The sequence below is a fragment of the Rousettus aegyptiacus genome, unplaced genomic scaffold (assembly GCF_014176215.1).
Source record: "Rousettus aegyptiacus isolate mRouAeg1 unplaced genomic scaffold, mRouAeg1.p scaffold_m13_p_2, whole genome shotgun sequence".
NCBI lineage: Eukaryota > Metazoa > Chordata > Mammalia > Chiroptera > Pteropodidae > Rousettus > Rousettus aegyptiacus.
Genome location: NW_023416295.1, coordinates 128,588,204 through 128,611,581, shown reverse-complemented (window position 1 = coordinate 128,611,581; position 23,378 = coordinate 128,588,204). Strand labels below are relative to the sequence as shown.

General features: G+C 47.8%; 2 protein-coding genes across 5 annotated transcripts; both read left to right on the top strand.

Annotated features, from left to right (window-relative positions):
* Positions 1–696: 696 nt before the first annotated feature.
* ESPL1 (extra spindle pole bodies like 1, separase) lies at positions 697–19,459 on the top strand. 4 transcript variants are annotated; one of them, XM_016142719.2, is made up of 31 exons: positions 697–779; positions 1,201–1,293; positions 1,485–2,540; positions 2,795–2,899; positions 3,065–3,185; positions 5,001–5,137; positions 6,167–6,360; positions 6,659–6,898; positions 7,078–7,222; positions 7,334–7,472; positions 7,668–7,807; positions 8,734–8,868; positions 9,852–9,971; positions 10,439–10,610; positions 11,002–11,130; positions 11,260–11,416; positions 11,903–12,012; positions 12,850–13,847; positions 14,279–14,615; positions 14,809–14,970; positions 15,346–15,559; positions 15,648–15,838; positions 16,384–16,511; positions 16,643–16,765; positions 17,272–17,427; positions 17,538–17,708; positions 17,838–17,942; positions 18,115–18,245; positions 18,396–18,479; positions 18,647–18,811; positions 19,088–19,459. In XM_016142719.2, exons 2-31 carry the CDS (start codon positions 1,213–1,215, stop codon positions 19,287–19,289), a joined length of 6,348 nt encoding a protein of 2,115 aa, XP_015998205.2. In that variant the 5' UTR covers positions 697–779; positions 1,201–1,212; the 3' UTR covers positions 19,290–19,459. The 4 variants fall into 4 exon arrangements, with proteins under 4 accessions (XP_015998205.2, XP_036092135.1, XP_015998208.2 ...); XM_016142722.2 differs by lacking the exon at positions 697–779 and adding an exon at positions 790–989 and having other exon boundaries at positions 18,115–18,230; XM_016142720.2 differs by lacking the exon at positions 697–779 and adding an exon at positions 790–989.
* A 945-nt stretch (positions 19,460–20,404) lies between these two features.
* Positions 20,405–23,312, top strand: PFDN5 (prefoldin subunit 5). Its single transcript, XM_016142726.2, has 6 exons — positions 20,405–20,536; positions 20,729–20,831; positions 21,133–21,164; positions 22,128–22,202; positions 22,313–22,418; positions 23,126–23,312. Exons 1-6 carry the CDS (start codon positions 20,465–20,467, stop codon positions 23,197–23,199), a joined length of 462 nt encoding a protein of 153 aa, XP_015998212.2. The 5' UTR covers positions 20,405–20,464; the 3' UTR covers positions 23,200–23,312.
* Positions 23,313–23,378: the final 66 nt, after the last annotated feature.

Here is a 23,378-nt window from a genome sequence, read left to right as displayed (position 1 = left end):
AGGAAAAAGCTAACTGGAAGACGAGAGTTTTGAATTCTTTGGTAGAGGAAGGAAAGAGAAGCAGACCCAACTGAATCTGAGTTTGAGGAAGTATTTAGAATTTACCAAATATAAGTCATGAAAAACTATGAAATATCCCAGTGAATAAGTTTTCCTAGTTCTTCCTGTCACTCACAACCCCCGTTCCACTCGCCAACCTCCATCCCCCATCAAAAAGCACTAGATCCTCTATCTTCCTCATACAATCCAACTGATGGAAGAAGCAAGGCTGGAAGGTAGAGCTAGAAGTCCCCACAGTGCTCATGTCAGTGTCTCCAGCAAAGTATATTTTAAAAGAATTCCATGAAAAGCTATGCCCTTTTTTTCCTAGTAAGCTGAACCTCGTGAATTGCCAAGTAAGTTTTTTGTTGTCGTCTAACCTATCTCTCTTCTCTTGAAATTTAAACTTACTGAGCTCTGAAGATAAAGGGGAGAAGGAGGCATTGGGCTGGCCTTCCCGATAGCTACTACAGGACGGGTAGCGAGGAACTCCACCTCCACTGGAAAAGGAGGGGAAACTCGCGCCCCCAAGAGGCCATGACAGCCAGAGCAGCCGGATCCCGCCATCCTAAGTCACGTGACAACGCAGTGCAGAGGGTAAACTACAACTCCCAGTATGCCGCGCGGTCCGCCAGCGTTACGCAGCTCTCGCTGATTGGTCGCTGTGAATATTTGAAAGGAGGGGCTGGCGCGTAAACGAAGGTTGCATTTGGATCTTTGCAGAGTACTCCGTCTGGCCGGTAAGCCCTAGATCTGGGAAAGAGGGGAGCTCTGGGGCTAAGGCCCGGTGGGACTCATGAGCGTGTATATGCAACGAGGTGAATGGGGTCCCCAAAGCTGACCTGAGAAGAGGCGAGGCAGCTCTGCCAGGCAGGGTCGGGAGACCTCGGGACGTCCTGGTGGGCGCTGAAGAGCTCGATGCAGGCCTCCGGTGTGGCAGATTGGAATGGGTAATGAGGCCAGGGATCGGCCTGGAGGAAGGAAAAGGGAAAGCGTCGGTTTATAACGGGAGCCCGGCGTCCTAGCTTGGGCTTTTTCCCATAACATTTTGACGAGATTCTTTGCCTCCTTTTCCCACGGCCTTCAAGCCCTTCACCCGCCTTTCATTTAACCCCATTACGAATCTTCTCTGCCCTCTCTCATCCGTTTCCTTTCCCCTAGCCCTCTGGCGCCATGAGGAGCTTCAAAGGAGTCAACTTTGGGACTCTGCTAAGCAACCCGAAGGAGGCTGAAGAGTTGTTGCCTGACTTGAAGGTTGGGGGTGTTGTTTGGCTTTGGATGCACCTGGCTTTTGTTTTTTGTTTTTTGTTTTTTTGGTGGTGCCGGGTGGGGGTTGCCTTATTTGAGGAGACAGATTAGTAAATCTGAGCAACCTCATTTCCAGTTCCTTTCCCTATCTCTTTCCCTCTTTTGATATCTCCATTCATATCTTCCTCTTCTCCTAGGAGTTCTTGTCCAAACTTCCAGCTGGTTCTTCCAGTTGCCGATTTGATGCCGAAAGGAGACAAACTTGTGATACCATCCTGAGGGCTTGCAACCAGCAGCTGACTGCTAAGCTGGCTTGCCATAGGCACCTAGGGAGCCTGCTGGAGCTGGCAGAACTGGCTTGCAATGGCTACTTGGCGTCCAACCCCCAGTGCCCACCCCTCTACCTGGAACGAATTCTCTTCATCTTTCTGCGGAATGTTGCTGCACAGGGAATCCCAGAGGCCACACTCCGACTTGCTCAGCCCCTTCATGCCTGCTTGGTGCAGTGTTCTCCCCAAGCTGCTCCCCAGGATTATGAGGCTGTGGCTCGGGGCAGTTTTTCTCTGCTTTGGAAGGGGGCAGAAGCCCTGGTGGAGCAGCGAGCTGCATACTCAGCTCGACTGAAGGCCTTGAGCTTTCTAGTACTCTTGGAGGATGAAAGTACCCCTTGTGAGGTTCCCCACTTTGCTTCTCCAACAGCTTGTCGAGTGGTAGCTGCTCATCAGCTCTTTGATGCCAGTGGGCATGGTCTGAATGAAGCAGATGCTGATTTCCTAGATGACCAACTCTCCAGGCATGTAATCAGAGCCTTGGTGAGTGAGGGAGGGGACTCTCCTGGTCTCTCTCCCCAGAAGGCCCTCTGTCTCTTGGAACTCACCGTGGAACACTGCCGTCGCCTCTGCTGGAGCCGCCTCTACACCAAGGCCATCAAGGCAGTAGAGAAAGCCCAGGATTACCTAAGGAAAACCAGTCTTGCCCCCAGCCTCCAGCTGTGCCAGCTGGGGATTAAACTGCTGCAGGTCCAGGAGGGAGGACCCCACACAGTGGCCAAGCTTCTGATCAAGGCATCAGCTCTCCTGAACAGCAGTATGGAGGCACCGTCACCCCCACTGCGGGCATTGTATGACAGTTGCCAGTTCTTCTTCTCAGGCCTGGAGCGGCGCACCAAGAGGCGCTATGGACCTGATGCTATTCGGGGCCTCTTTGCTTTTCTTAGCGGTTACTACTCCCTCATTCAGCAGCTGCAGGATGATGTGAGTTAAGGACCTAGAGGTAGGGTGGGAATGTGGTTCCGTGGACTATCAGGCTAGGGTCTTTGGTAAGATCTGGAAACCCTGCCTCCCTCCTTGGTAAGGTGCTCTCTAGACAATGCCTGACCAGCCAGCAAGCAGCCTAGTCTATCCTGAAAGGGCAGTGGCCCCTCCTGATGTCTTTCTTCCTACATGCTGGGCTGCCTCAGCTCTCCAGAACTCTGTCCCTCAAACCAACATTCCTCTTACTTCCTCAGGTCTGTGGGGACTCCTCCAAGCAGCACCAGTCTTTGGTTCAGATGCATTTTCAGGGACTTCATCTCTACACTGTGGTGGTTTATGACTTTGCCCAAGGCTGTCAGGTAATGTCTGGGAATCAAAAATCCTGGACATGTCCTAGGAAAAGGGTTTGCTCCACTACCCTCAGTAGAGCTTTGGGGTTGCTTTGGCTTTATATATGGGGTGGGGCGAATGTCACCTTGGACCTATTATGTCTCCTCACCCTCAAGCCCTTTTTGTCCCTTCAGGTAGCTGATTTGGCTGACTTAGCCCAGCTAGTGGAAAGTTGCAAATCTACTGTTGTCTGGATGCTGGAGGCCTTACAGGGCCTGTCAGGCCGAGAGCTGACTGACTACCTGGGGATGACTGGTTAGTGCCTTGGGGCCCAGATATAGGGTTCTTGGGAGGATCGTCACTCATTAGGCAGGCAAATAGCACTTGCTGGATGATTGTGACCATTGTGGGGGCTCCTTATGGTTAAAGGAGCCAGTGAAAAAGATGTTTATAAGTATCAATTACACTATATTTGACAGCAGAAGAGAAGTGATGGTGATGAGGCTAACTTACAATAGCAGGCACAAATTTTTCTTGTTGACTTTGAAATCTCATTTGGTATTTGTTTCATGAAAACATTTGTACCTGATATGCAACTTTATGACCTTTCTATACATTTAAATTTTAAAGAACATTTATGACTTGAAATTTTAAAAACCAGTTAACACCTTCACATGGTTCACTACATGAAAGAGCATGTAGTGAAAAGCCTCTTCTAATCCTAATCACCCAAGTTCCCCTCTACAGAGGTAACTAATATCAATTTTCTATGTATTCTTCTGGAGATATACTACGTTTCTATAAACCAACAAGCACATATGCTTTTCCCCTCCCTTTTTATTGAAATATGCATACAGAAAAATGCTAAGATCATAAGTGTACAGCTTGATGGATTGTTTTACAAAGTGAACGTACTTCATAATCACCATCTAGGTCAAGTAACAGCATGACTCAGACCCTGGAAAATCCTTTCTTGTACCCCTTTCTAGTCACTACCCCCCAATAGCAACCACTATCCTATCAGCATAGATAAATTTTACCTATTTTTATATTTTATCATAAATCATCCCATTTTATGAAAAGCATGGCCCTTTAAATAATATAAACCTAATGGGTTCAGTCACTGGAAACTTTTGGAGAACTTATCATGTTTGTTTTCAGTGGTTGAACCTAGCCAAGATGAAAATATCACCAGGAGTCATAAAAATTAGTATGAAGATTCTTCCCACAGTATCGAAGACTGACTTTATTTTGTCTCAGCCATCTATGTTGATATCCAAGAAGCTGCATAAACTAGGATTTAAGGAAATCGTACTCATGCAACAAATAATTTATTGATTATCTACTATGTGCTAAGCACTGTCCTGAGTACTTGGATATTGTCAGTAAACAAAACAAATATTCCTGTCCTCCTGGAGCCACATCCTGGTTAGGGGAGAAAGACAATAATAGAATAATTGATTATCAACATGTAGAAAGAGATAAGTATGTGGGAAAGGAAAAGTAGAGCAGAATAAGAAAGAATTAGGAGTTCAGGGTGTAGTAAGAGAGTCAAGTTACCATTTAAAACAACAGTGGTCAGGGTAGGCTTCATTGAAAGAGTGACATAGCAAAACTTGGAGGATATAAGGGAATTGGCTGTGTAGACACCTGGGAAAGTACATCCCTGGCAGAGGAAAAAGCCAGTGCCAAGGCCTTAAGGTAGGAGAGAATCAGGTATGTTCAAGGAATATCAAGGAGGCTATGTGGCTTCGGCAGAATGAGGGAAGGAGAGGAAGGTAAATGACAGGCCAGAGTGTTTCCTTAACTTGCTTACCTTTGAAGCAAGATGAAGACAGAGATTGGCATGTGAAGAGAGATGAACCCTGTGTGGGAATGAGGACTCAGCTCTTATAAAATGAGTGCAGAGGGGCTGGGTGATTTGTGATTGTCTTCCTGGAATGGAGGGCGTGGGCTGACTTAAAGCAGGAAGGGGAGTGCTGCCCCTTTCTCATTCCCTAGCAACAGGAATTCCTGTCTGATTTGAAAGCTGCTGAGCTGACCACAGGTTGAGCTTCTTTCTACTGCCTCCTATAGGAGAGGGCAGTGGGAACTATTCCTGTGGTCAGCTGTCCTTTCTCTCCCCTGCAGCCTCTTACACCAGTAACTTGACCTACAGTTTCTATAGTCACAAGCTCTATGCCGAGGCCTGTGCCATCTCTGAGCCTTTCTGTCAGCATCTGGGCTTGGTGAAGCCAGGCACCCATCCTGCAGTGCCTCCTGAGAAGGTATGAAGGCAGGAAGGGAGGTTATGTTGGGGGAAGGAAGAGGCTTGAATAGCATGAAAGGACTTGGCCAGGACCTTGCCTTGGAATAAAGTGTTAAGAGCTGCACGTTGGCACCATAACTGGGGCAGTGTTTCCCAGACCTCTTTTGTACTGTTATTATTATTTTGATTGATTCACTTTTTATATTTGACCCAAGCCAGTGGATCTCAACCTGGCTGCACGTTAGAATCACCTAAATAAACTTAAAAAAGAAAAAAAATTCTAATGCTTGCCCCTTAGCTGATTGCATCAAATAGCATCAGAATCTCTGGCACTGGAGCCCATGGCACTGGAGCCCAGATATCTGGATATTTAAAGTGTTCCCCTGAGTGATCCTTTGGGCAACCAGAGTGAGAACTACTTGACTTAAAGCAAGAATACCCATGAAATGAGGGGTTGACTGGATTGGCAGGCAAGGTGGGTCATAAAGGGCCTTGGGTTTCATCATGAGGGAAATTGATGAGCCTCTAATGGATTTACATGGAGGCGTGATAGCAGATTGTCATCTTGGGTTTCTCCGGCATCACTGTGGTGAATGAACAGATTGCAAGGACAACACTGGGCACCCAGTTTGCCCTAATAGCCTAGACAGAAAAGAGTTGGTTTCTGAACTGAAGTGGCTTCCCAAGGGATAGAAAGAACCAATGGGAACAAGAAGTCAAGGATTAACCTAATAAGTGACTAGAGGGAGAAGAGTCAATGGTCTTAAGTTCTGACTTGGGCAGTTTGTTGAGATAAGGATTACAGGAGGAGGAGTAAGTTTTCAAGGGTGTGGATGATGAATATATGGGTAGAATAGATGGAAGTCTCAGGCTGAGAGCACCCAAGGTATTTATTTAGTTCTTATGTGTATGCTACCTTGAGGTAGGGGTCGTAGCCAGAGGACCCCCACCACGGATGGTATTTGTACCTGTGCATACCTGTCCTCTTTCACTGTACAGATTCATTGGTTCCCTTCTCCAGTCTGATCTGTTCTCTTTCTCTGGTCAGTTACACAGGTGCTTCCGGCTACATGTAGAGAGTTTAAAGAAACTGGGTAAACAGGCCCAAGGCTGCAAGATGGTGGCTTTGTGGCTGGCAGCCTTGCAGCCTTGTGACCCCAAATACATGGCCGAGCCAGTCACCTTCTGGGTCCGGGTCAAGATGGATGCTGCCAGAGCTGGAGACAAGGAACTACAGCTGAGGTAAGTTGGCAGGAAATGGGATAACCATGTTTGCCCCATGGCTAGGGATGGCTTTTTATACTCTTGGTCATGTTCATCCTTATGTTTGTAAAAGACACTGATTTTCCCCTCACTCACTGAGTGCCTACTGAGTGCCAGCCCCTCTGCTGGATACTGGGGGAACAGTGGCAACAGGCAGTGTTCTTGCTTTCACAACTGGAAATGTACTAGCTCTCAGCAAGCCAAGGCTGGGACTACTTAGCATGAGGCAGAGGCTGCTTGTTTCACGGTCACCCAGTCTGAGCCTGCTGTCTCTCAGGACTCTGCGAGACAATCTAAACAGCTGGGACCCAGAAACCTTGGCCCTCCTGCTTAGGGAAGAGCTGCAGGCCTACAAGGCAGTGCGGGCCGATACAGGACAGGAACGGTTCAACATCATCTGTGACCTGCTGGAGCTGACCCCTGAGGAGACACCAGCTGGGGCCTGGGCTCGAGCCACCCACCTGGTGGAATTGGCTCAGGTGCTCTGCTACCATGACTTTGCCCAGCAGACTAACTGGTAAGGAGGACTGTATGTATACCTGCTGAGAAGCCAAGGTCCTCTGACCCTTTGGGGAGCCTATTACCCTCTCTCCATCCCTGTGTACCCCCTTCTGTTTGTGGTCAAGGGAGCTCATTCGAAGAATGAGACCAGCTGTTCTGCAGAAGGCCCTGCTTAAGTGCATCTTTTCCCTACAGCTCTGCCCTGGATGCTATCCGGGAAGCTTTACAGCTTCTGGAGTGTGTGAAGCCTGAGACTCAGGCCGAGGATCAGCTCCTGGATGATAAAGCACAAGCCCTGCTGTGGCTTTACATCTGTACCCTGGAGACCAAAATGCGGGAGGTGAGTATGGCTGCTGTGGGGCTGAGCAGCACTGGATACAGGAATTGTTCTCCCTGGACCCCCAGTAAGCTGGCACCAGCCCTGTTTTTGACTCTGATCTCCCCATCCCAGGGTATCGAGCAGGATCGGAAAGCCCAGGCCCCTAGTAACCTGGAGGAATTTGAAGTCAATGACCTGAACTATGAAGATAAACTCCAGGAAGATCGTTTTCTATACAGTAACATTGCCTTCAACCTGGCTGCAGATGCTGGTGAGGTCATAGTGTGGTGGGATAGTCTCTATGGTGCTCTGACAACCGGATAGGGACCCCAGGTGTGGGAGAGACTGTCCCTGTAGGCTATAAAGTGGGTGGGCACAAATAGTAGAGGTTGTTATGGAGAAGGTGGCGTTCTTCCCAAGTGGTTCTCGCTGAGAGAATAGCTGGTCCTTTTCTTCTAAATTATAGCTCAGTCCAAATGCCTGGACCAAGCCCTGGCCCTGTGGAAGGAGGTGCTTACAAAGGAGGAGGCTCCCGCTTTGCGGTGTCTCCAGCAGACAGCAGCCTCACTGCAGATCCTAGCGGCCCTCTATCAGCTGGTGGCAAAGGTAAAGGGGAAAGACATTGACACAGACCAAAAACCAAGTACCTTTACCTTCTTTGGACTGTGTACCTTCTGAGAAGCCAAGTAACCCAGTATGGGCTCTATCATCAGCTTCTCTGAGTTTAAATCTAAGCTCTATCATTTATTAGTACATGGCCTTAGGCAAGTTACTTAATCTTCTAAGACCAAGTTCCCTTATCTCTAAAATGAAGGTAATAATAATACTACCTCATCGCATTGTCAGCATTTGATGAAATGCATGGAAGATGTGCACAGAAACAGAATACTCAAATGCGAACCATAATTATTATATTATTAGATAATTTGAAACCTGCGTACTCAGAAAAATACATAAATGCCTATACACGTATTTCTGCATGCAATTTCAGGATGTTTCGCAGACTCCCTAAAGCTCTTCCGTGGATTCCACGTTAGAAACCTGGATGTCACATTAGGAACCTCAGAAAAAGAACATTGCACATAAAGAATCTTTGTTACTTTGGGTTGTTAGGCGGTATTTCTAGCACAAGGAGCCTGGGAAGCTACCTCAGCCCTTGATTTTGAGTCTCGGCTCTACCACATACCTATTATGTAAACTTAGGCAACATAACCTATGTGATTCTTAGTTTCCTCATCTATGAAATTGGGATTAGAGCTGCTATGAAGATAAAGTGAGTTAATGCATGTAAACCTCTTGGCACAGTGCCTGGCACATAGTAAGCACTCAATAAATCCTGGCATCTGGAGTTTCAAACATAAGGGAGTAGAATGGTTTGCAGGCTCCCTGAGGATGGCTAATGGTCGCTCTGTCTGGGTAGCCACATTCCAGCAGGCCCTGAGGTTAGACCAAGATCCCAAAGGGCTGGGGAGCAGTGGGTAGAAATGAAGGCTTGAGAGGAGCTAGGTAAACTTCTGCTTCTGGCCAACCAGCCCCTGCAGGCTCTGGATGTCCTACTGCTAGTACGGATTGTCTCCCAGAGACTGGAGGACCACGCAAAGGCAGCTGGCTCCTCCTGCCACGTCACCCAGCTCCTCCTGACACTCGGCTGTCCCAGCTATGCCCAGGTGAGTGCCCAGCCAGCCTAGCCTGGGGGGCTACAGAGGGGTACCTGGCTGTAGTGACACTTCTTTGATGAGAAGATGAGAAGATGCTGAAGGGGCAGCTTCTCTGCCTTTACTGCTGTATTTGACTAGAAGGTCGTAAAGTGTGGAGTAGTTGAGAGGCAGATGTGGGACAAGGAGGTGTCTTTCTCCTCACTGCAAAACCAGTTGATGCTTCTTCACTCACTTGAGGACTATCACAATGTATCCTAGCTGGTCTTGCCTTCGGTTTCTTTTCTACTGTCTTCTAACCACTACTAGTGTGGTCTTTTTAGGCACAGATCTGATTTTATCTCTTGCCTGCTTATCTCTTGACTCCACTGGCTTCTCCATGACTTGAAGGATGCTATCCAGACCCTTTACTTTATATTGCATACCTTCTATATTATTCTGGTTCATACTTTTTCTTACTGCCCCCTACCATGACCCTCATGCCAATCTGTCCCAGTTACTTTATATTCCTCTCTGTTTTTGGTTGTGTTAGGTCCTCTACCCTAAATACACCTCCAACCCCCTTCCCCTTTTTTATTCAGAAAACCTGTACTTTCTTTTCAAGGCCTAGCTCAATTGTACCCTTCTTTATAAAGCATTTTATATGTCCTCTTCTTCAAGGTCAGAATCAACCACTTTCTCAAAGTCCCTGTAGCACTAACGGTGTTGTATCATGATCACATAGGTATGCCTGCATCCCCACTGTTTTGCAAGCTGTTGGTTGGAAGATCCTGCTTGCTCCTTGTTCAGCTTTGTCTTTCTAGTATAGTGGTTAACTGAAAGGTATCTCAATATTTTAGTGCATGAATGAATAACTCCTGTGTAGATTATAATATTTGAAATATTTTAATTGAACGTGTTTGGCGTTTCACTTGTGCCTTAATTCACTTTAATTTGAAGAGTCCGGTTGCCTGTCCTCACCAGCATGCTCACACCCCCCCTAACTGCTTCCTCAGTTACACCTGGAAGAGGCAGAATCAAGTCTGAAGTTTCTGGATCGTACCACTGACACATACCTGCTCCTTTCCTTGACCTGTGACCTACTGAGAAGTCAACTCTGCTATGCTTACCGCAAGGTATTTCTCACTTTCTTGTACCCAAAGACCTTGGGTAGTGGAAGAATTTTAGGATTTTCTAGGTATTTGTCTGAGTTTTGAGATTTCCCTGGAGCTAAGAATATTCCTGACCCTGAGAAGCAGTGCTATTTCCTAGTCTTGCCCTTCAATGAATTGTTCACCAGTATCCTAGTAGAGATACATTTCTTTTCATTCTTTTCTTCAGGGGCAAGGGGGAAAGTCTCCCTGAATAGAACTGGGACAATACGGAAGTCTTAGACTGGAAATTCAGGGGTTCCAAAAGCCCTGAGTTTTCTCACAAACTAGCTGTGTGACTTAGCCAAGTCTTATGCCCTCTCATGCTCTAGTTTTCTCTACAGCTTTATCATTCTTAAAAGCAGGGGATTGGGCCAGATGATCTCCAGGGGCATCTCAAGCTCCGAATTGCCAATCTGGCCTCACTGCTCTCCTCTGGACCCTTCTTCCAGGTGACGGAGGGTGCCTCTCTGTTGCTGTCTGTGCTTCAGGACCCTGCCCTTCAGAGGTCATCCAAGGCCTGGTACTTGCTGCGTGTCCAGGCTCTGCAGCTGGTGGCAGTCTACCTTAGCCTCTCATCAGACAGCCTATCAGCTTCCCTGTGGGAGCAGCTCTGTGCTCAAGGTAAAAGAATAGGGTAGATGGCCCTCCTTGGTTGATGTGTGTGATTTGTCTGCTCTCAGCTTTTCTCAGCCCTTGTTCCCTCTGTTGTCCAACTGTGAATGAGCCTACCTGGAAGCTGCACAGGGTAATCTTGGGATAACAGATGAGTTTGTTTGCTGGCTGACTTTGATTGTTTGCCTGATAACTGCCTGGAATACTATACCAAAAGGATTCTGAGACCCCATGTGGTCTCAGGGGGAAAGAGTTCTATGACTGATTAGCTGTGTTTGCCTTAGGTGCAGAAGGAAAAGAATAGAAGCATTATTTGCATTTGCTATCTTAGTAGTTGAAGGTGGTAGAAGTTTTGGCTACACCATCTTTCTTCTTGTTCTCCCGACCCTCACCTGCACAGGCTGGCAGACACCTGAAATAGCACTCATTGACTCCCATAAGCTCCTCCGAAGCATCATTCTCCTGCTCATGGGCAGCGATGTGCTCTCAATTCAAAAAGTAGCTGTGGAGACACCTTTTCTGGACTATGGTGAGTCTGAGGAGGAAAGCAAGGCTCTGTAGGAATGAATAGCCTAGATAGTGGGGCTGGCAGTTTTGTCTCCAGAGGATCCAGGCTATAACTGAGTAATGATGGTCTTGTCTCTCTCCTTTGCTACAGGTGAAAATCTGGTGCAAAAATGGCAGGTGCTTGCAGAGGTGCTGAGCTGCTCAGAGAAGCTGGTCTCCCGTCTGGGCTGCCTAGGTAGTGTGAGCGAAGCCAAGGCCTTTTGCTTGGAGGCCCTGAAACTTACAACAAAGCTACAGATACCACGCCAGTGAGTACAGGGCCCAGGAGGATGCCAGTTCCATAACCTAAGTGCCCCTACCCTTGACCATGAGCTCCCAAACGATTCCACAGATTAATATGTTTGGAGGGGTTGGTAAAAGAATGCATTCCATAGCTAAATAAGTAGAAAATGCTCAGTTAGTCAAGGTTAGACATTTTTATTTATTATAGGACTTCTCATGTCCTCCAATATGCCAGTACACATTGTAAATCTCCAGAAAGGAAGATCCAACATACAGTATTTCCCTAAATCCCTTTTTTTGAGGAATGCTATTTTGGAAATCCCGTCCTCATGCACAAGGATGAGTTTGTTAGAGAGCAGTGTAGAGGATTTTCCCCAGGGAGCTGTGAAATCAGCTTCAGAAAGTAAAGGCCTTTTAGAGGCTGGAAAAGACTGATGGCTCTGCTTGAGAAAGGTGAAGACTCTCCAGGATCAAAAGGATTTCACTAATTTGTTGTCATCTCTCCCAACAAGGTGCGCCCTGTTCCTGGTGCTGAAGGGGGAGCTGGAGTTGGCACGCAATGATATTGACCTCTGTCAGTCAGACCTACGACAGGTTCTCTTCTTGCTTGAGTCTTGCACAGGTGAGAGCACCCATGCCCCTGTGCCCATGGGCAGTGGTGAAAGTGACACATATACTGTATAACACATCTGTATACGTCGAGATTTGGTTCCCTTCTAAATCAGAGATTTATTTCTGATCCCAGGGCAAAGCTCCCTTTACCTCAATCGGACCATTGATGTTCCTCCTTCAGCTAACCTGTCCAGGACTGAACCTACCTGATTCTAGTTATCAGCATTGTCTGATACATTTTAGCTATTTAAATTTAAATTTAATAAAATTTAAAATTGAGTTCCTTAGTAACTCACCACATTTTACATATTCAGTAGCCACGTGTGGCTAGTGGTTATTGTATTGGGCAGCACAGTTGGAGTTTCCTCAGGAGGCTTAAGCTAATAACATTTTATTTATGGTGCATTTTTTCTTACCAACCATTTTTGCCTCTAGTATTTCATTTGACCCAGAGAAAACCCCAGACAGTCAAGTGTGATTTTTTTTTTTCATCTGTAAAATGAGAAAGTTGAGAAATTCAATGTTTTGGACCAGAAACGTGGGGCTATCAGGGGCAGAAGCCAGGATCAAGACTTGGGCCTCCTGCTTTCCTGAACCATGCAGCTTTCTGAGCTGCACATATGGGGGTTTTTGTGGGCTCTGTTGGTCCATTGTTGGAAGGGAAAAAGACATTAGGGATTTTATTGAAAAAATAAACCATACTAATATGTAATATGTTAGTACAGTAATATACATGAGTATTAGTGAGTAAATAACACATATTAGAGAGTTAGGGCCTGTGGTAGCTCAGGAAGCTTTGGGTATCATTTCTCCCAGTTTTATAATTCTTGTTCCACTTTCTCCTTAGAGTTTTGTGGACTAGCCCAGCACCCGGACTCTGTGAAGAAGGTCCGCTTGCAGAAGGGGCAGCAGCAAGCCCAGATCCCCTGTCCTCCAGAGCTCCCAGAAGAGGAAGTCTTCCTAAGAGGCCCTGTTCTGGAGCTGGTGGCCACAGTGGCCAAGGAGCCTGGCCCCATAGCACCTTCTACTAACTCCTCCCCAATCCTGAAAACAAAGCCTCAGCCTAGCCCTGGCTTCCTGACCCATTCGCCCACCTGTGACTGCTCGCTCTGTGCCAGCCCTGTCCTCTCAGCGGTCTGTCTACGATGGGTGTTGGTCACAGCAGGGGTGAGACTGGCCATGGGCCATCAGGCCCAGAGTCTGGATCTTTTGCAAGTCGTGCTAAAGGGTTGCCCTGCAGCCACTGAGCGCCTCACTCAAGCTCTACAGGCTTCCCTGAATCACAAAGCACCCCCCTCCCCGATCCCGAGCCTCTTTGATGAGATCTTGGCTCAGGCATACACACAATTGGCACAGGAGGTGCTGAATGGGCCATCAAACAAGAACCTGGAGAAGGTCCTGGAGTCAGGGCTGAAGTTTGTAGCAGCGCGGATACCCTACCTGGAGCCCTGGCGAGCCAACCTGCTCTTGATTCAGGCCCTTGCAAAGCTGGCTGGACTCAGCTGCTGCACTACCCAACTTTTTGCAAGCTCCTGGGGCTGGCAGCAGCCATCAATAAAGACCCCACCAGGCTCAGAGCCCTCTAAGCTTCGGAGCCAAAAACATTCTGGACGAGGGCGCCAGCAGGTGGTCTCTGCTACCCTTCCCCTCCATAATACCTCTCGGAAAGGTCTGAAAGGTCTGGAAGGTGGAGGACCACCCTGTACACCTAAGCCCCCAGGCAGGCTTAGGCTAGCCAGCCCTCGTGTCCCTTTCACTGTGTTTGAGGATGGCTCTCCTACACAGAGCAAGCCTGAAATTCTCAAGGCCCCCAGGGTACAACAGAGGGTCCAGACCCGCCTGAAGGTGAGGTATGACTGTGGCCAGTTGGTGTTGATGTTGGATGGGGTTGGTCCCGAAGTAGAGTTCTGCAGATCAGATGTCTATGGAATAGTTTCCCAGGGCCTGGTGGGACATTAACTCTCCTGTTACCCGCAGGATCCCTACATCTTCCACAAGACCGAGTTCCAAGTCTACATTTGTTTCAGGGAGAAGGCACTTTGCTTACCTCTGGATTCCTTTCCCCTTTCATCCTTCCTCCTTATCTTCTAGTGCCTCCTTCTCTCCCTCCTTCCACACCCAGGAGTTTCTGCCCCTGATTGAATGTGGCAGTATATGTGGGAGGTTAATTTTTAAATTTTTCCCAAAGGCCTCTGTGTTGGTGCCTCCACTGCGCCACCTGCTGTCAAATGATGTCACTAAAGGCTTCTTGGCCCTTCTTTTCCCACCCATCCCAGGTGAACTTCAGTGATGACAGTGACTTGGAAGACCCAGTTGAGACACGGCTTTTAGAGGGGCCCAAGAGACGGGGCGTTGCTTCCCGGGGCAGAGGCCGGGGCCAGACTAGGAAGGGCTCGAGCTTGAAGACTGATACAGTGGCTGCCCCAGGTAGTGCCCCTGGGCACTCTGGCCTCAGTGGCAGGAGCCGGAGGGCCAAGAAGGTTGCGTCAAGACATTGTGAGGAGCTGGGTCCTGAGATTATGAGGACCATCCCTGAGGAGTTGCTGACTGACAACCAGATGGAAATGAGCTTTGAGATCCTCAGGGGCTCTGATGGGAAAGACTCGGCCTCAGGTATAATGGCAGGGGTGGGAGATAGAAGGTTCATATGTTTTGGGGGGCTGCCATGGGACCAAAACAAGAAATAACTGGTGCCAAAGACAGTACTGAAAGAACTTCTGCTGGCTCCGGACTGGATCCTAGAAGGGAGAACAAAAGGGATGGCAGGAGGAGGATGTGCCATAGGAAAGTCATGTTCTCTACCTAGGTGGAAAGACATCAGCTCCAGGGCCTGACACAGCCATAGGAGAATGTGAGGTGTTGAGACGGGATTCCAGCAAATTGGAGCTGCCCCTCCTGTGCCCAGATAAGGAGAGAGACAAGGATCTTGGTCCTCAGCTCCGATGCCCTTCGGCCTCTGTAGCCATTGGTGAGGTCTGGTCACTTGGAAAGGGCTGAGCTTCTAGATCTCTTGATCCCAATGCTTTTCCAGTCTGTCTTTGATTCTGGCTTTGGATCTGCACCTGGATCCAGCAGCCTTTGAACCTGGGTTTGACTTGTAGCACTCTCTGCTACCTGTGTGCAAGTCACTCAGCCTTTCTGAGCTTCTACCGACTTAACTGTAAAGGGGGGTTTGGAGAGGATGGGGTGAGTTGATACATGGAAGGTATGTAACACTCTACTTGGCACATTGCCCTTTGTAAATGGTAGCTGCTGCTTTCCAAGTGGGAGATGTTACAGGGACTCTTTCTTGGCAAGTTGCTATCAGCTGGGAAGTGTAGCAAGTGTCTTGACCTTTCTCTAGGTATCTCTACCCTGGATTCCATCCGTGACTCACTGAGTGTTGCTTTCCGTGGGATCCGTCACTGCCCTCCTAGTGGGCTCTACACTCACCTCTGCCGCCTCCTGGCCTTGTGCCTGGGCCACCAGGATCCCTATGCCACTGCCTGCCTCGTCACTGAGTCTGTCTCCATCACCTGTCGCCACCAACTGCTCACCCACCTTCACAGGCAGCTCAGGTGAATTCCTGCCATCCATAAGGCAGACTACAGGGAAGGTCCAGACTTTGAAAGAGGGATAACTTACCCCTATTTGTGTTGCCTGCAGCAAGGCTCAGAAGCACCGAGGATCACTTGAAATAGCAGAACAGTTGCAAGACCTGAGTCTCCAGGAGAAGCCTGGAGATGTCCCCCTAGCCCACATCCAGAGCCTCTTTTCCTTCAGGACTTCAGGATCTGGCCATTTCCCCCAGCCTGAGAAGGAGAGTTTCCAGGAGCACCTGGCTCTGATCCCCAGTGGTATGGTGGCAGGCTTCAGCTGGTTCTTCTGTGTTTTTATTCATCTTACTAAAGAATTGGGTGTAGGTTATTATAAGGCATTAGTTAGCTTACATAGACTTAGGACCCTTGTGGAAGGACATGTCATACCTTTACATTGATTAGTCATTTTGTTACTCACCAAACAGATAGACCTTAATCTGCAAACTTTTTTTTTTTTTTTAACCTCAACTTTGAGTTACCAGCAAATTCAATGTCTTTCTTTAGGGATAAGTTCAGGTGTCCAGGGTTCTCACTATACTAACATGAAACATACTAACAGATGATTTGAGTGCCTCCTTCTGTGCAGGGTCCTTTGTTCATTTCTGCAAGGGACACAAAGAAGTATAAGACATGGTCTCTGTCCCTAGGGAGTTGTTAAGGCAGTTGAGAGCACCTTGAACTCCACTGACCAGTGAAGACTTCTTAGAGTTGTCTTGAGTGATTGATAGGGATTGAATACAGAAGACAGGGAAGGGAATTCCTTGTAACAGCTGAAATGATTCTGGGTATGTCCTGTATATCAGGGGTGACTGTGTGTGTGTTGGCCCTGGCCACCCTCCAGCCTCGAACAGTGGGCAACACCCTCCTGCTGACCCGGCTGGAAAAAGACAATCCCCCGGTCACTGTGCAGATACCCACTGCCCAGAACAAGGTAGGTTTCGTGGGCCATGGAGCAGTGTTGGGCTGGGGTAGGCTTTTGGTCAAGCTCACGTTCTGTGGCTGGGGAATAGAGAGATGGTGATCAGTGGACAAGCAGAAATCTCATAACCCCATCTCCCAAAGTTTCCTCTGAGTTCAGCCCTGAAAGAGTTTGATGCCATCCAGAAAGAACAGAAAGAGAACAGCAGCTGTACTGACAAACGAGAATGGTGGACAGGGCGGCTAGAACTGGACCATAGGATGGAGGTGTGTGCCCCAAAGGTGGGGTGGGGTTAGGCCTCTTTTAGGAATGACTTGGGGGTGCCAGTGTCTTCTCTCTCAGGGATGCGAGGGGTGACCGAGGTACTGAGCTACCTCAAGTCCTTTCTGGAAATATAGGCCTAAATAAAAAATTATGTCACTTGGAAAGGACTTTAAACAAGAGCCCAAAAGTTGAAGGGGTTTTGACAATGGAATGTTTAAAGGTACATATAAGAAAAAGGATTTAAGCTCAAGAATCAGCTTCTCAACTCTAGTTTTCATTGCCCACCTGTTCATAGTTGCCAAAACAGTGATACGTAACAAATCATCTCTACTCCTCCCCTAGTGTCTTAGGAAATGCAAAATATTTGTAGCTTCTTGCCTTTTATGAATGGCAGAAGGATATGTAGACAGTTATACACACTGGGAAATCTCATCTCCAAAATATATATACTTGTGGGAAAAGAAACTCAGCTTCCTCTCTGACTAAAGGTTCTATTTTCCGTATTCAGGTTCTCATCACTTCCCTAGAGAAGCATGTGTTGGGCTGCTGGAGGGGGCTGTTGCTGCCATCCAGTGAAGACCCTGGCCCTGCTCAGGAGGCCTCCCACCTACAAGAGTTGCTGCAGGAATGTGGCTGGAAATATCCTGACTCCACTCTGCTGAAAGTGAGTTGAGAAATCAGGGAAGGAGAAGAAGCTAGACTTAATTCTTTCCAACCTGCCATTGTGAGTGGAGCTGGGACCTATGGTACTCACTGACCACTGTTCCTCTACAGGTCATGCTCAGTGGTGCCAATACCCTCACCCCTCAGGACATTCAGACTCTGGCCTATGGGCTGTGCCCAGCCCGGCCAGAGCGAGCCCAAGAACTCCTGAGTGAGGCCATAGGACGTCTACAGGGGCAGACAGTACTAAGCAATAGGCACCTTGTCTTAGTGCTGGACAAGGTAAGGAGCTAGAGGCCAGAAGGCACTGTCTGGTGGGCATTGGGTACCAGCTCATCCCCACGCTCCTTCTGACTTCTGTATATATACCTGGCTAGGACCATAAGTAACCTCTGAGTGCTTTTTGCCCAGGACCTGCAAAAGCTGCCATGGGAGAGCATGCCCAGCCTCAGGGCACTGCCTGTCACTCGACTGCCCTCCTTCCGCTTTCTACTCAGCTACACCAGCATCAAAGAGGTGGGGTTCAAGGCATGTGGACTGGGGACGATTGGTGATGTGATTGGGGGAGACCTGTGAAGATAGGAGTGGGTCTTAGGAATGGATCAGTTGTGGAATAGGGCTTGGAGTTTGTTGGAGGCTGAACCCTCTGGCCAGACCAGCATCCTGATTGCCAGTGTCTCTTCCTCAGTCTGGGGCCTCGTCAGTGCTGAGCCAAGGGGTGGATCCGCGCAGTACCTTCTATGTTCTGAACCCTCACAATAACCTGTCAAGCACAGAGGAGCAATTTCGAGCCAATTTTAGCAGGTCAGGAGAATACGAGTAAGAAAGGAAGTGGGGCAGGGTAAAGACAACATATAGGGTAACATGTCTTTTTCTCCAGAATCAGATGTTGTAGCCCACCTTCTCCCTAGTATTTCTTCTGTTCTCTTCCACATGACCCCTATTCTTACTCCTGCCTTTTCCCTTCAGTGAAGCTGGCTGGAAAGGAGTGATTGGGGAGGTGCCGAGCCCAGAACAGGTGCAGGCAGCCCTGACGGAGCATGACTTATACATGTGAGTGCTTAGGGCAGGGAGGGGTGGGGAGAGGGCCAATCCAGCATAGCATATCACTTTGGTTTGCTTTGGGAGCTTTAAAGCCCCTGGCTGACTCAGGACATGTCTGGAGACATTAGCAGAGGCCTAGTATGGCTAGGTCATACTCATCTCACCTTCTGCCTTAGCTATGCAGGGCATGGGGCCGGTGCCCGCTTCCTGGATGGGCAGGCTGTCCTGCGGCTGAGCTGCCGGCCAGTGGCCCTGCTGTTTGGCTGCAGCAGTGCAGCCCTGGCTGTGCATGGAAACCTGGAGGGGGCTGGCATCGTGCTCAAGTATATCATGGCTGGCTGGTGAGTCTCAAAGAGTCAAGGCCCATCCTAGTTCGAAAGCTCAGATTCTTTAACAGGTCTGAATCCTAAATCTTTCCCTTTTGGGCCCCACCTTCATTGCATCCTAGTTCCCTGGCGTGCCTGGGCCTTTAACCCTTTGCCTTCTCTCCTAGAACCATGGGCCAAGGGACTTCCTCATTGGTTCAGTCCTCTCTAATCACCAACCACTACCTCAATCATGTTTTCTTATGTATTCTGTTTAAGAGCCCGCTCTTTGTATTCCTCCTTTTTTCTCAGTCCCCTGTTTCTGGGTAACCTCTGGGATGTGACTGACCGTGACATCGACCGCTACACAGAGGCGCTGCTGCAGGGCTGGCTTGGAGCAGGCCCAGGAGCCCCTCTTCTCTACTATGTCAACCAGGCCCGCCAGGCTCCTCGACTCAAGTATCTTATTGGGGCAGCACCTGTAGCCTACGGCTTCCCTGTCTCCCTGCGGTGACCCCTTAGAGCTGTCATATTGCTGATAGAAGCCATGTGAACTGTTCTACCTCCCATACTTAGATTTAACTCTTAGGATAAATATTTTAAGTGATTTCCCCCAGTGTTTTATATGAAACATTTCCTTTTAATTTAAATTTATCATAATAAAGATATATTACTTAAATTCTATTTTGTGTAGTTCATTTGAAGACTACCCCCCACACACACACACACACAGTGGTGCTACAAACAGAACAGTAGTTCAAGTCTGAGAGTACTGGGAAGGCAAAACCATAGGACAAAGCTGGGTCTGGTTTGGCCTCAGCAGATAAAGCTAAAGGAGAGAGGGGCCTCAAAATGCTCAAAGTGGAAACAGAGGTCAAAAAAGGGTAGAGATAAACTCATTGAGAATGTCTTGACCAGGTACCATCATGTCTGTCCCGTCTTCCTGCCCTCGGGTATCCTGGGAGTGACGCCAGCTTTAATTCCTGAATTTCCCTCCCTCCCTCCTAAGTGGATATTAGAAGCTGCAGGTCTCTCCCCACATACAACTGTTGTTATACTTGTCAGTGCACTTTGGCAGCAGATCCTGTGGGGTTCTGCTTGTGTATGGCTTTTTTCTCCACAATTAGATTGTTACTCTCAGCACTTATCTTACACGTTCATTATCCCTCACACCTAGCACATGGTAAAATATTGTATTAAACCTTGTGCTGTAATTGTTGGTTGATAACATGCCTCCTTATTGTTCTCTCCGCCGCCGGACTGTATTCTGGTTCATCGACCCAAAGCACCATTTTCCTGATGCTACTCCCCCTGACCCGAGAACTTTACAGGCTTCTTCCTTACCTGTCCGTTACTAGGTTTATACCACCCACACGGAGTAGCATACATTGCTTTGCAATTTTGTGCTTATGGCCTGAGTACTTTTAAGATTTTTTAAATCCTTGAAGGCAAGAGTCCTGTTTGCTACAACTTTACTACGCTAAGCTTGGGATGTTTTATGAAAAGAACACACCGCTATCTTTAACAGAAGGCCTGTTTCAAGTTCCAGCTCTTCTGCCCATTCCAGGACGAAGGATCATAGAGATGTCTGGCGCAGCGAGGCCTCCTGGCGCAGCCATAGAGATGCGCAGAGGACGCCTAGAGAGTTGCTCACAGCTGGCTTCCGCGTTCTTAGTCCTCCTTCCCAACATGGCGCAGTCGGTTAACATCACCGAGCTGAATCTACCGCAGCTGGAAATGCTCAAGAATCAGCTGGACCAGGTGAGGACGAACTCCAGAGACACTCCTTTCCCACCTCACATCCCTCCTGCCCTGCGTACGCTCTCGCTACCCTCCCCCCCATTCGTCCCCACTTCGGGAGGCTTCCTTTCCCACGCGAAACCCCCGCCCCTTCTCTGGCGGTGACCCCTCTTCCCCAGCCCCCACACTGACCCTCTTCCCTGAACTCTGTAGGAAGTGGAGTTCTTGTCTACGTCCATTGCTCAGCTCAAGGTGGTACAGACCAAGTATGTGGAAGCCAAGGACTGTCTGAACGTGCTGAACAAGAGCAACGAGGGTATGGGGTAGGCACGCGAAGGCAACCTATGGGATGTGGTGAGCCGGCTTCTCTCGTCTCGCCTCCTAATCCAGTCTAATTTACCCGAGACGAGAAAAAACTCCATTACATATTGTGTACTGCGACGTGAGCCCTTTGCACTTTGCCAATCTACAGTTGAAGTGTACGGTTCATTTCACTGCTCCTGTTGCCCATTTCCGTTCTTTTCATACTGTGCGCAGTGCCACGTTGAGACTCCCTTTAACGTCTTAACGTTGGAGCTGCCAACCTTCCCCAATGTTTGTTTTAATTGCTTTCACAGGGAAAGAATTACTCGTCCCACTGACGAGTTCTGTATCCTTTCCACAGGAACTACCCTGCCCTTTCCTTTCCTCCCTCACTACTCCTCCGCAAAAAAAGAAAAAAAAAAAGCAGGGTAGTTTTGATAACTCCAAAATACCCCCATGATTCTGAGAACACTCTAACTATACACACTGCCTAGCTCTCCTAACTGTAACCTGGGGCGAACATCGAACCTAATACCTTGTGAGCACCAAAGAGTATGTAGAATTGAGGGGTGATTATTTCCCTTTGCTGTTTGAGGATATAATCTAATATGGAGATGAAACAACCAGTTTACATTTTTCCTCATAACTTAAAGGACATAAGTAATAGAAGACTGGAAGGATATAGAAACAAGGATGTTGGCTCTGTTATTAATCCTCAATTTCAGTTTAATCGTGGATCTTAATCCTAAACTGTTGTTACTAAAAAACCTGGATTGTGCCTACCTGTTGATTGTTTCACTTGAATGATCAAGTTATGACAATAAGACACCTGTAAACTGCAGTCTGAGAACTGACAGGCTAAAAGAAAAACACATAAATAGCAGTATAGTAGGGATTGGCTAAACATTGAACATTAAATCCATTAGGAATTAGATAGTTCATGGTTCGCGGTGCTGAAGGGAAGTAAGGCTGGCTTTTCAATTTTACTCCTCTACAGCAGTAGGAAAATACTGTTTCCAGCCTTTCTAGAGGGACTAATGGGAAAGAATTGAAAGAACTGTTTGGAAGGGGGGTGATGGGATCAGAGCAATAGAGTGTTTCAGTGTGTGTCATTTTCTCCACAAGGAACCAAATTCTCTGTTTCTCCACATCTGGAATTTATAGGTAAGGCCTCCAAATTATTCAGTCCCTGTGCCTTGTAGCTTTTTAGAAAAGGGGGAGGGGGGGGGGTCTTAGGAGGCCAAGCCAGCTGGCTGACAAGGAATCTAATTCATGCTGTGCTAGTTTTCCCTTAATCCTTGCTTCTCAGATGTATGTCCCTGGGAAGCTACATGATGTGGAACACGTGCTCATCGATGTTGGAACTGGCTACTATGTAGAGAAGGTGAGTAGAAGGAAGCATACCCCTCTGAGCAGAGAAAGGGAGTTTAGGGGAAGATTTAGAGTGCAGCATGGGGTCTTCTGTTAGCCCCTCATTCACCTCTGACATTTTAGACAGCTGAGGATGCCAAGGACTTCTTCAAGAGGAAAATAGACTTCCTCACCAAGCAAATGGAGAAAATCCAGCCAGCTCTGCAGGAGAAGCATGCCATGAAACAGGGTAAGCTTGGCCTGGGGCACCTCTTCACCCTGTCTACCTCCATGATAAAGAACATGGATTGCAGTGTGAACCTTGGGGGTATCCCTTTTGCTGGATTAAAACTATGTCTTTTTTCTTTAGTGTCTTGATGTGTTATTCTCTAGATTCCACTGTTTGTAGATACTTGAGTTGGTTGCTCGAGAAATTTAGAGGAAGGAAATCATGTCTATATTCTTATGAAGTTTCTATTTAATGGAATGGGAGGAGATACATGTAAATCAACATACAGGAAAGAAGTATAACCTTGATTAAGTAGTATCAATTGCAACCCTGGCTGTACATTGGAATCACCCAGGGAGTTTAAAAAGAAAGCCTGGGCCCATGCCAGCTAAATTAAGCTAAGTAGTTGGGGCGGGGGGAGTGGGAAAGATTTCCAGGGTTCAGTGTTTTTTAAAAAACTCCCCCAGGTGATTCTGTTACACAGAATTAAGAACTGTTGTAAACACAAAAATCTCTTCCACGTTGTGTATTTTGTTCATTTTTATATCCCAGTGGTTGTCATATCTACTGACACAGTGTAAACTCTAAAATTTGTTAGTATGTCTCCTACAGTGGATCACCGTGTTAAAAGTTATCTACTTGTGCTTAAACTTTCTTGTCACTTTTCCTTAGTTCTGGGTTCTCCCTTTTCGCTCTTGACCAGAGTCTGACCGTCTTTTTTTCCACAGCTGTCATGGAGATGATGAGCCAGAAGATTCAGCAGCTCACAGCCCTGGGAGCTACTCAGGCTGCCAAGGCCTGAGAGCTTGTTTCAGAAACAGAGCAAAGGGACTCTTTTTTAAGGGCCCTGGAACTGTGGTGGGATTAGGGGGGCGGGAGGTGTTTAATGCTAATAAATGTTCCAGTTGGGCAGAATGTTGGTCTTTTCTTGCATCAAGCAAAGGACCGGTGAAGAGAGGGTGGGCCGTGGTCGAGAGGGTA

What these genes read in the sequence shown, in the direction of transcription:
- ESPL1 (XM_016142719.2), top strand. Translation starts at nt 1,213, where the DNA reads ATGAGGAGCTTCAAAGGAGTCAACTTTGGGACTCTGCTAAGCAACCCG. An exon ending in ACTTTGCCCAAGGCTGTCAG is followed by an intron (nt 2,900 to 3,064) that starts GTAATGTCTGGG and finishes TTGTCCCTTCAG; the next exon opens with GTAGCTGATTTGGCTGACTT. An exon ending in AAGTATATCATGGCTGGCTG is followed by an intron (nt 18,812 to 19,087) that starts GTGAGTCTCAAA and finishes CTTTTTTCTCAG; the next exon opens with TCCCCTGTTTCTGGGTAACC.
- PFDN5 (XM_016142726.2), top strand. Translation starts at nt 20,465, where the DNA reads ATGGCGCAGTCGGTTAACATCACCGAGCTGAATCTACCGCAGCTGGAA. An exon ending in TCAAGAATCAGCTGGACCAG is followed by an intron (nt 20,537 to 20,728) that starts GTGAGGACGAAC and finishes TGAACTCTGTAG; the next exon opens with GAAGTGGAGTTCTTGTCTAC. An exon ending in TCGTCCCACTGACGAGTTCT is followed by an intron (nt 21,165 to 22,127) that starts GTATCCTTTCCA and finishes CTTGCTTCTCAG; the next exon opens with ATGTATGTCCCTGGGAAGCT.